General features: G+C 41.5%; 2 protein-coding genes across 2 annotated transcripts in view; one reads left to right on the top strand and one right to left on the bottom strand.

Moving 5' to 3' along the window:
• The window catches only part of LOC118241374, a 328,035-nt gene that overhangs the window by 143,109 nt on the left and 172,569 nt on the right, over positions 1-12,357 (top strand). The window lies entirely within an intron of this gene.
• Positions 1-12,357, bottom strand: part of LOC113569406 (NACHT, LRR and PYD domains-containing protein 12-like) — a gene marked incomplete at its 3' end in the record, with an annotated part of 457,338 nt that overhangs the window by 430,356 nt on the left and 14,625 nt on the right. The window contains exon 7 of the mRNA XM_035526146.1: positions 7,607-7,780. Coding sequence (XP_035382039.1) covers positions 7,607-7,780 — 174 coding nt within the window. The remainder of the gene's footprint in view (positions 1-7,606; positions 7,781-12,357) is intronic.

Here is a 12,357-nt window from a genome sequence, read left to right as displayed (position 1 = left end):
ATTAGTGGGTTATGCTTGAACAACGCCATGGTAGTTCACCGTCTTTATGACCTTTAGTACATTTTATTCAGTATGAGTGGAATCTGAACACATCCGCTTTGTTAGATTACTCTGAAAGAAAGCTGTCGTACGTTAGCCAACTAGCTAGTAAACTAGCGCGACTGGAAAAGGTGCCGAACACCAGCTGACTGTCTCCGGATTACAGTGGAGATCAGCACAGCCGGTTTCTCCTGTTGTCTGAAGTTTAGCCCTTCGATCCGTTTTCGGTAGGTTTTACGCTCTGGTTCTTTACCTGGCTTTTATTCCCCGTCTACGTACGTCAAGAATGTAAAAGATTTAATGGGCGAAATTAGGCACAACCGACCGACCGACCGAGCTAGCTCGCTAAATCGGTCGCTCGTCTCGGTCATTTATGTGTAAAATACAGAGTGTCTGACTATCTGGCTAGATGACATTAAAATGGCTGATTAAACACACCCAGTTAGCTTGCATGCGCGTCCGAAGTGGTGCTTCACAACTCGAGATCAACCGTATTGCACACACACACACACACACATACATAGCATATGTGCATCTCAAACACAAGAGTCCATATGAACACACTGTGGTGGAGAGTAACTATCATAATACATTTCACTCATACTGTGTACAACATCTGTATCTGTATCACTCCAACACTTAGAAAACAGAATGAAAAACCTTTCAGTTTCCAAAGATTTCCACCTTTAATGTGTAGATTTGTACAGAGTTTAACACAGTGAGGTTATGATTCCACAGCATGTGAAACTTGTAGAACAGTATTTATGTATATTTATGTACAGAAATCAACTGCATCTCAGTCCTTTATTGGAGCATCATTTATTGTGTGTGAGTGTGAGAGAGAGTGTGTGTGAGAGAGTATGAGGTTTAGTGTGTGTGTGTGTGTGTGTGTGTGTGTGAAAGAGTGAGAGGTATAGAGTGTATGACAGATGTGTAGCATGTATGTGTGAAAGAAGTAAAGTGTGTGAGAGGTGTGTGTGTATGTGTGTGAGAGAAAGATACAAGTGTATTTTGTGGTATTTTGTGTGTGTGTATGTGTGTGTGTGTGTGTGAGAGAGAGAAAGGTGTGTGTGTGTGTTTGAGTGTTGTGTGCGCATACGTTTGTGGAAGAGACTTGTAGTGTGTGTGTATGTGTGAGAGAGATAGAGGTGTGGTGTGTGTGTGTGTGTGTGTGTGCATACGTTTGTGTAAGAGACTTGTAGTGTGTGTGTGTGTGTGTGTGTGTGTGTGTGTGTGTAAGAGAGAGAGGAAAGAAATAAAAAAATGAAAGACTGCAGTTTTTCATTTACCATCATCTGTGTGTGTGTGTGTGTGTATTTTATACTCAGCAGGCATGTGTGTATTATGATGTTCACCAGTTGTGTGTTTGCCTGCAGACTCAGGTGTTCCTCCAGGACACAGGAGGCTATTCTAGCTCACACACACACACACTGAGGAGTCAGAACCCCAAACCCCAAACCCTGCATAGAGGGGCTCAGTGAATGTGGAGTGGAGTGTGTGTAAGTGTGTGAGTGTGTGAGAGGAGACGCTGTAGAAGGACAGAGTGCCGGCGGGCCAGTCCAGATACACTCCTACTCTGTTGGAGCTGGAGGGGGGGGCAGAGATGGCAGTTTTCTTATTATTGTGCCAGACAGAGTAACTGTTATCAGAGCAGTTCAGACTCCAGGACTTTACATTCCATCCAAACCAACAGTCACCACTGTGTCCTTTCCTCCTGATTCCTTTATATGTCACTGATATATCAGCCCCTCCCCCACTCCACTCAACCTCCCAGTAACAGAGTCCAGTCAGACTCTCTCTACACAGAACCTGATGACAGACATCAAATCTCTCTGGATGATCAGGATACGACTGCTGCTGCTCCTCCACACGCGTCACCTTTCTGTTCCCCTCAGACAGAGAGAGACGTGTGTGTGCTGTGTTTGGGTCCAGTGTGAGATCACACACATCTGCACACAAGAAGACACATTATAGGAGAGATCACAAATACTGTGTGTGTGTGTGTGTGTGTGTACATTACATTTACTTCTTACATTTTCTTAGTCCTGGTTTGATTCTGATCTCCCCTGCATGCTCCATCCTAAAGAAACACACACACACACACACACACACACACACACACACACACACACACACACACACAGATAATAGTTCTCTCTCTCTCTCTCTCTCTCTCTCTCTCACACACAGATAATAGTTCTGTCTCTCCATCGCTCTCACACACAGATAATAGTTCTCTCTCTCTCTCTCTCTCTCTCTCTCTCATACACACACAGATAGTGGTTCTGTCTGTCTCTCTCTCACACACACACAGATAATAGTTCTCTCTCTGTCTCACACACAGATAATAGTTTTGTCTCTCTCTCTGTCTCACACACACAGATAATAGTTCTGTCGCTCTCTCTCTTACACAGATAATAGTTCTGTCTATCTCTCTCTCTCTCTCTCCCTCTGTCTCACAGACAGAGATAATAGTTCTGTGTCTTTCTCTCTCACACACACAGTGGTTCTGTTTCTCTCTCTCTCCGTCTCTCACACAAATAATAGTTCTGTCTCTCTGTCTCACACACAGATAATAGTTCTGTCTCTCTCTTTGTCACACATAATAGTTCTGTCTGTCTGTCTCTCTCTCTCGCTCTCTCTCCGTCTCTCACAAAAATAATAGTTCTGTCTCTCTCTGTCTCACACACACAGATAATAGTTCTGTCTCTCTCTTTCTCACACACATAACAGTTCTGTCTCTTTCTGTCACACAGATAATAGTTCTGTCTGTCTGTCTCTCTCTCTCTGTCTCTCACAGATAATAGTTCTGGCTCTCTCACACACACAGATAGTGCTTCTGTCTCTTTCTCTCTTGGTCTCATAGAGATAATAGTTCTGTCTCTCTCTCTCTCACACACAGATAATAGTTCTCTCTCTCACATATAGTGGTTCTGTCTCTGTCTCACAGACAGATAATAGTTCTGTCGCTCTCTCTCTCTCACACAGATAATAGTTCTCTCTCTCTCTCTCTCTCTCTCTCTCTCTCTCTTTCACATACACACAATAGTTCTGTCTCTCTCTCCCTCTGTCTCACAGACAGAGATAATAGTTCTGTGTCTTTCTCACACACACAGATAGTGGTTCTGTCTCTCTCTCTCTGTCTCACACACACAGATAATAGTTCTGTCTCTCTCACACATAATAGTTCTGTCTCTCTCTTTCTCACACACACAACAGTTCTGTCTCTCTCTGTCACACACAGATAATAGTTCTGTCTTTCTCTTTCTCTTTCACACACAGATAATAGTTCTCTCTCTCTCTCTCACACACACATAGTGGTTCTGTCTCTCTGTCTCACACAGATAATAGTTCTGTCTCTCTCACACACACACACAGATAATAGTTCTGTCTCTCTCTCTGTCTCACACACAGATAATAGTTCTGTCTCTCACACACAGATAATAGTTCTGTCTCTCTCTCTCTCTCACAGATAATAGTTCTGGCTCTCTCTCTCACACACACACACACACACAGATAGTGCTTCTGTCTCTTTCTCGGTCTCATACAGATAATAGTTCTTTCTCTCTCTTTCTCTTTCACACAGATAATAGTTCTCTCTCTCTCACACACATAGTGGTTCTGTCTCACAGACAGATAATAGATCTTTCTCTCTGTCTCACAGACAGATAATCGTTCTCTCTCTCACACACAGTGGTTCTGTCTCTCTCTCTGTCTCACAGACAGATAATCGTTCTCTCTCTCTGTCTCACACACACAGATAATAGTTCTGTCTCTCTCACACACACAGATAATAGTTTTGTCTCTCACACACACACAGATAATAGTTCTGTCTCTCTCTCTGTCTCACACACAGATAATAGTTCTGTCTTTCTCTCTCACACAGATAATAGTTGTCTCTCTCTCTCTCACACACAGATAATAGTTCTGTCTCTCTCTCTGTCTCACACACAGATAATAGTTCTGTCTGTCTGTCTCTCTCTCTCTCTCACAGATAATAGTTCTGTCTCTCTCTCTCTCTCACAGATAATAGTTCTGGCTCTCTCTCTCACACACACACAGATAGTGCTTCTGTCTCTTTCTCGGTCTCATACAGATAATAGTTCTTTCTCTCTCTTTCTCTTTCACACAGATAATAGTTCTCTCTCTCACACACACATAGTGGTTCTGTCTCACAGACAGATAATAGATCTTTCTCTCTGTCTCACAGACAGATAATCGTTCTCTCTCTCACACACATAGTGGTTCTGTCTCTCTCTCTGTCTCACACAGATAATCATTCTCTCTCTCTGTCTCACACACACAGATAATAGTTCTGTCTCTCTCACACACACAGATAATAGTTTTGTCTCTCACACACACACAGATAATAGTTCTGTCTCTCTCTCTGTCTCACACACAGATAATAGTTCTGTCTCTCTCACACAGATAATAGTTGTCTCTCTCTATCTCACACACAGATAATAGTTCTGTCTCTCTCTCTGTCTCACACACAGATAATAGTTCTGTCTGTCTGTCTGTCTCTCTCTCTCTCTCTCTCTCTCACAGATAATAGTTCTGGCTCTCGCTCTCTCTCTCTCACACACACACACACACACACACACATATAGTGCTTCTGTCTCTTTCTCTCTCGGTCTCATACAGATAATAGTTCTTTCTCTCTCACACACAGATAATAGTTCTCTCTCTCTCACACACATAGTGGTTCTGTCTCTCTCTCTGTCTCACAGACAGATAATAGATCTTTCTCTCTGTCTCACAGACAATCGTTCTCTCTCTCTGTCTCACACACACAGATAATAGTTTTGTCTCTCACACACACAATAGTTCTGTCTCTCTCTCTGTCTCACACACAGATAATAGTTCTGTCTCTCTGTCTCACACATAGATAATAGTTCTGTCTCTCTCTCTCTCTCTGTCTCACACAGATAATAGTTCTGTCTCTCTCACACAGATAATAGTTCTGTCTCTCTCTCTCTCACACACAGATAATAGTTCTCTCTCTCTCTCTCTCTCTCTCTCTCTCTCTCTCTCTCTCTCTCTCTCTCTCTCTCTCTCTCTCTCTCACACACACACACACAGGCATACATTTCTCTCTATCTGAAACAAAGATCTACAGAGCCTTTTCCTACAAATCTCCCACATTATGGAATAACCTTACTGTAAATGTTTGAGATTTTCAAGATTTAAGGCTGCAAACATATCTACTTATTATTAACTACTTCCCATCTTAGGTAAAGGTGTAGATCTGGGGGTTCATGGGCATTGAGAGTTCTCGTAAACTGGGATGTGATGATGCTGTCACTTCACCTCTCTTTTGTCTCTCTAGTTTGTTGGCTGAGAGCGGCGGAGTGTTGATCATGCCTGTGCTTCCTTTTAACTGTGCTGCCATAACTACATCTGCCAGAGTCCATCTTTGCACATCATAGTTCCCTAATTTACATACCCTCTACCTGGACATGTCTAATAATCTAGTCTCTCTGTCTGCTGAGGTTCACCAGCCCCTGATGTCGTGATGTTACTTTCTCAGCTGCCATGGCTCCTCCCACCAACCCCTAATGCCCCCTGCTGTAGCCCACCACACCTCCACCCCACACAGCTACTTCTCCACTGCCCTTCATGGACGATCTCATACAGGAAGAGCTTTGGTCATGTGCACACCGTCGGGACCAGACTAGGACTTCTAGAAAACCACACTAGACATGAATTGCTTATTGTTCCATTTTTCTTTATTTATTTTTCTCCATCTCACTACTTATTCTGCTCCTTATGGTCTATATTCTTACTACTGTAATGTCCATTATTGGCCAGAGGACCCCCCACCAGTTTACAGAGCGTCAGAACCAGTGCACTGAGGACACTGTCAGCACTGACATCCACACGGGTCTCACACATCTGGAGGACATGGACAGTTATGTTCCAGTACTGTTACAGCTCAGCATTCAACAGTCACCCCAACCAAACTGACAAACACTCCTCACCATTGGACTCACACCCTCCTTCTGTAAATGGGGGCTGAACTTTCTAACAGACAGAATCAGTCAGTCAGAACTGGCAGTGTACATCCAGCACAAGGACTGAGAACACTGGGACCCCCAGGACTGTGTGGCCGCCCAGTATAACACCAGCATCATCAAACTGGTTTGACTGATCACTGGATGAGACAGCATACAGGAGGGAGTTGACAGACATGGTGACATGGTGTCATGACAACAATCTCTCCATGAATGCTGACAAGACCAAGAAGATGATTATTGACCCAAGGAGGAAGGAGAAGCAGCAGCAGACACCACTACAGACAGGAGAGATGGAGGTGGAGAGGGTGAACTCCTTCAACCTCCTGGAGTTCACATCAGTGAGGACCTCACCTGGTCCTACAACACACATCGCATCAGTGAGGACCTCACCTGCACCTACAACACACAGCACATTAGTGAAGACCTCACCTGGTCCTACAACACACACCACATCAGTGAGGACCTCACCTGGACCTACAACACACACACCCCACATCAGTGAGGACCTCACCTGGACCTACAACACACACAACATCAGTGAGGACCTCACCTGGACCCACAACACATACACCACATCAGTGAGGACCTCACCTGGACCTACAACACACACACACATCACATCAGTGAGGACCTCACCTGATCTTACAACACACACACACACACACACACACACACACACACACACACACACACCACATCAGTGAGGACCTCACCTAGACCTACAACACACACCCCACATCAGTGAGGACCTCACCTGGACCTACAACAAACACCACATCATAAAGAAATCCCAACAGTATCTGCTGTGTCCTCTGTTTATGTACGATACACAGCATGATCTGCAGGTTAACACTCTCCTGACATCAGAACTCTGAAAATGTTCAGCTCTTGTTCACAGTTTTATTGACATCAGGAGGAAACGTGAAACTGAATCACATGAAAGACAATCAGCAACACACCGGCCACAACACGTACCAATATACACAACAAACAATGCACCAAACTTCACAGAGAATAAATTATCCACCAAATAATGATCTGTGATTACAAATAACAATACAATAAACTACACACAACGACGATGTTTTCAAAAGGTATGAGATGTATGCAGACGCAACTGCATTAGCACGGATATAATAACTATAATAACTAGAACTCTTGGAGTTGTTCTCTCTCACTCTACGATCGCTACACACATGAACTGACTCACTGCTACTGACACCCTGTGGTTCTTAAATTAATTACAACTAACCTCAAAAAATGGAACAAAGTTTATAAACTCCTGACAGAACAGCATCTGTACTTCCTGAGGAGGCTGAGGAAATGTAGCATGTCAACTAAAACTCAGCAGTTCCTACAGGAGAATGATGGAGAGTGAACTCACCAGCCACCACAGTATGATTTGGGAACTGCACTACTCAGGAATGGAAGACTCAGTTTTCATTATTTTCTCATTCTCACTCTTTCAGAAACACACACACACACACACATATACATGTAAGCACACACAAACAAACCCACATACACATGCACACACTAACGTTCCATACCTGAGAGTGTCCAGTCTGCAGTTGGGATCCTCCAGTCTAGCAGAGAGCAGCTTCACTCCTGACTCTTCTGGGTGGTTGTACGTCAGGTCCAGTTCTTTCAGGTGGGAGGGGTTTGACCTCAGAGCTGAAGCCAGAGAAGAACAGCCTTCCCCTGTGACCAAACAACCAGACAGTCTGCGGAAAGGAGAGAAACAGGTATAGAGACAGAGAGTGAGATGCATTTTCAGACCAGCCTGCGTGGGGCAGCTAGAGAGGCTGGTAACTGTAGTTGGAGGTTCCTCCACTCTCATCTCCAAGATGGCGTCCTCCATGGCGGATGGCTTTTTTCACTCTTCTCCAGATCGCTGCTGTCTGTTTATTTTAGCTCTTATTTTTATTCAGCCCTTCAGAACTCTAGTGCACTATTAACCTACATCAGAAGAACCCTAAAGCTGGACTTACACTGTGTGATTTCAGTGGTCTTATAAGACTGTTACATGTCAGACTGTATGAGATGATGCCAGTAAAATCTTGGCAGAATTCTACATCTGGCTCTGATACCAGGAGTAATAACACTGTCACATTTCTGGACCTGTGAATCAGAGAAAGCTGTTTAATAACATTTTTAATATAGAGACAGGACCAATGATAATGCAGAGATAAAGTCAAAGAATCCAAAGCGATGCATACTTATATATGTGTGTTGGGGGGGTTGTTTATGCCATTAAAACAGGTATAAACAACAGTCCTTTGATCTAGGAGTCTTTTCTTTAGCAAGAAGATGATTCCTGCTCTATTAGTAGAGAAATTGAATTCTAGCACAAAGATGTAGCCAAATTATTATTCCCAGTGAATTTCACTAGAAAGCTCATCTTATTTTTAGATACAAGAAGAATATTTATTGACTATAACAAATCTCTCCTGAGTAACTCCAGTTTACAGTGTGAACTCTTCAGTCCAGCAGAGAGCTCCTCCACTCCTGAATTGTTCAGGTCATTGTTACTAAGGTCCAGTTCCCTCAGGAGGGAGTTTGGCAGTTGCAAATCTGATGCCAGATTTTCACAAGTGTTTTCCCCAAGACTACAGGTAGCTAGACTGCAAGTAGACACAACAGACATTACAATATATCCTACAGTAGATACAACAGATATCACAATATACCATATAGTAGATACAACAGACATTACAATATACTCTACAGTAGATACAACAGACATTACAATATAGTCTACAGTAGATACAACAAATATTACAACATACTCTACAGTAGATACAACAGATGTTACAACATACTCCATAGTATATAGTATAGTGGAATTGTTTTGCATTATGGGAAATTTCTGAGATATAGATATCCAAAATTAGCATATTGTAAATGAGTACATGAATTCACTTAATGGTAGTATGACTTTAATATGGGATTATTAAACTTCCGTGTGCTGTCCAGACAGCAGAGTCCCTTGCAGTCTTCAAACGCTGACTGAAGACCCATCTGTTTGTGGAATATTTAAATGACCACTGATCCTGCTCCTATGTTGACTAACTGAAACTCTAGTACTTATTGCAGGGTGTTGTTTACTACTCTGATGTTGACTGCTCCTATGTTGACCAACTCTAATACTTATTGTTTATTACTCTGATGTTGACTGCTCCTGTGTTGACTAACTGTAGTACTTATTGTTTATTGCACTGATTGTCTGTTATAGAGCTTTTATGTATTTTGCACTTCTAGGCATTAGCACTGATCCCTGTATTTCAACAGTATTCTAGTTCATTGGTATCTTGCACTCTAACCTACTTTACTGGCTAGGATCTGTTCTATGAGAAAATGACAAAGCACCTTTCTAAGTCACTCTGGACAAGAGCGTTTGCCAAATGGCGTAAACTTAAATGTACACTTATGTGGTCATGGAACTGTCTTGGCTTCATGGGACATTTCAGAGAAATAAATATCCAAAATCAACCTGAATGAAATGAGTACATGAATTCACCTAAATGTATGATTTTAATAGGGGTTTATGAAAAAATACAGTGAAATTTGTCCAAACTTACTGTGCTGATAGCCAGGGTACACTACTCATATGTGGTAAGTGGACATGTTCTGGCATTATGAGAAATAACTGAGAAACAAATATCCATATTCAGCCTTTTCCGAAATGAATACAAATTCGCCTGAAAGGTAGTACGAATTTAATATGGCTTTTTGAAAAAATAGTAGTGAAATCTGTCCAAACTTACTCTGCTAATAGCCAAGGGCTCATACTCTAATGTGGTAGTATAACTTTCTTGGCATTATGGGAAATTCCTGAGAAATACATATCCAAATTCAGTTTAAACAAAATTAGTGCATTATTTCGCCTAAAGGTAGTTTGACTTTAATATGGATTTATGAAGACATTGTACAGTGAAATGTGTCCAAACTTACTCTGCTAATAGTCAAGGGCTCCTACTCACATGTGGTAGTGGAACTGTTTTTACATTATGTTAAAATTCAGAAAAATATGTAATCATACTTTCTCTGAATTAAATGGGAATGAAAACATCATTACAAATAGAAAGACTTCAATATAGATTTATTAAAAACTGGTGCAGTAGAATCTTTTCAAACTTGATCTGGTGATATCCAAGGGCCACCACTTAATTGGCAGTGGAATATTTCAGCCCCGGAGTTCCCCTGCCCTGCACATTTGCCACATTTCACTAGTGATAACCCCTGTTTCAGCTGGCAGTCAAGCTCTAGAATAAACTTCTGAGAAGCATGATGTAGAAAAAGCAGTTTCCACAATGCTTATTAAGCTGTGTAAATATATTACCAATTGTGTTTAATCTAATCATGCAATTAAACTAGTTCAATCAAGTAAACTGTATTTTGTAATTTTAAATGTAGTAAAAGGGCATGTACATCAAAGCTCTTAAAAATACTTACGTTTGTTTCTCTTTGCTTAGGGAGCGTTAGATTGCGGTGAGCAGCGAAATACCGTAAAATCGCGAATACAGGCGCATATAATTTTAAAAGCGCGAATGACTTGACCGTGGTTGTAGCCTAGTGAACACCTGTAACCTAGTAACCACGTTTAAATGTGTTTAAACTGATGTAGGGGACCTGACTGATTAATACACAGCTGTACTTCATGAACACCAGATGTTATAAATCACATCCCCGTCAAATCTCTCGTCACACCCTCACCATCCTCCCTCCTGCTCTCAACTACGTGAAGATCCAACCGCATTTCTCCAAAAGACTTTAGCTTGATTGTTGCAACGACAAGACTTCCAATCTTGTGTATTGACGGTTTGGTCAAATTGTTGAGACTGTTACCTGATTAGATATCTGTGCTGAACAGTAAACACACCAAACAAATCAACAGTTAGATTTTCTTTGTTAACATTACCTAGTTAGCTGTTAGCCATGAATGACGATCAGAGATTGAGTGAAAAACTCATACAGGCTTTGTCTGTCTGTCTTATTCCATCTACTTTTACTTTTTGTCTGTCCCTTTCAGGTATTTTCCTTTTCTCTTGGAAATCACCATAGCAGCAAATATCCTCCAATTCCAGTTTGTGAGATTTTCTGTCATTTTCATGATCCACTACAGTTCCTTTCACCTCAGTAAGTTAAAACAGCTCCCCTGATGCTATTGGCCACTGTAATGACGTCATTCAATAGTCTGCTGGCACGGCCCGTCCTACCACATATGTGATTGGATAAAATTACTGTCACTCATATTTCTGTTACTGCTGGATACAAGTGCTTCTTGGATATTCATGTTATTACTACCTTTATTTTTTTCAAATGGTAAAATTTTAAGAATTTGTGGTGTTTTTATTGTACGTTTTGACATTTTTAATACGTCAACATAGACACAAGGGCAACAATCACAAGGTTATTACTGTATTTCTAGACCAAACTGTTTTCTGCTGTTTCGTGTGCTCCCAGTTTTAGTTGAGAAAATATTAGGAACATTATCTTCACTACATATAATGGTGTTATACTGTTTCTGACCATTCTGGTGCCCTACACACACCCTGCTGCTACCACACTACAGTTACAGTGAAACTACAAACACTCCATAACTGCAGCCTGATAAGATTTAATAGACAGACTGAATACAGGGATGCTAATAGAACACAGATTTGTACCTTCAGTTTCCAGAGTTGGCTCTGTCCTAGTACAATTCCCCCAGGTCATTGTGCCACTGTTGGGTAGTGTAGTCTATTGTGTGTCTGTGTGTATCAACATAAAATATCGTGGGTGTAGATTACTGTACATTCACTGAGTGGATTTGAGCTTGTTAAATCTACTACTGTATTTTCTTTTCTCTCCTCTGGTTTATGTTTAATGAACACAAGTTTGGGGTGGAGTAAGTGTTGGGTTTGGGTTTTATTGTGGCTTATAGTCCCCATAGAGTCAGATGGCATGTCTGTAGATCTCTATCACTTTTTAGTAATAGTGGTTTGTGCTCAGAATAAAGTGTCTGTTGTGGTCTCTCCCCCTACACTGGCACATAACAGAGATGTATAAAGGTTGGCATCTCTCTCTAATCATCTGCAGCTGAAATAACCAGCAGCTGAAGATGGCTGCCTCCAACACTCCTTTACCATTTATCAAACACCTTTACTGATGATTTTCTTCATAATTTGTGAAAGATGGCCATGTTACTATAATGTGTGGGATGTAGCCTGGACACATATTAATGTGTAACATATTAAAACTGTTGCATGACCATTGTATTAGAGTGTTGCTAAGAACAATGCATTAAATAAAAGATTTT

The sequence above is a fragment of the Electrophorus electricus genome, chromosome 5 (assembly GCF_013358815.1).
Source record: "Electrophorus electricus isolate fEleEle1 chromosome 5, fEleEle1.pri, whole genome shotgun sequence".
In the NCBI taxonomy this organism is placed as follows: domain Eukaryota; kingdom Metazoa; phylum Chordata; class Actinopteri; order Gymnotiformes; family Gymnotidae; genus Electrophorus; species Electrophorus electricus.
This window is presented reverse-complemented; position numbering and strand designations above follow the sequence as displayed.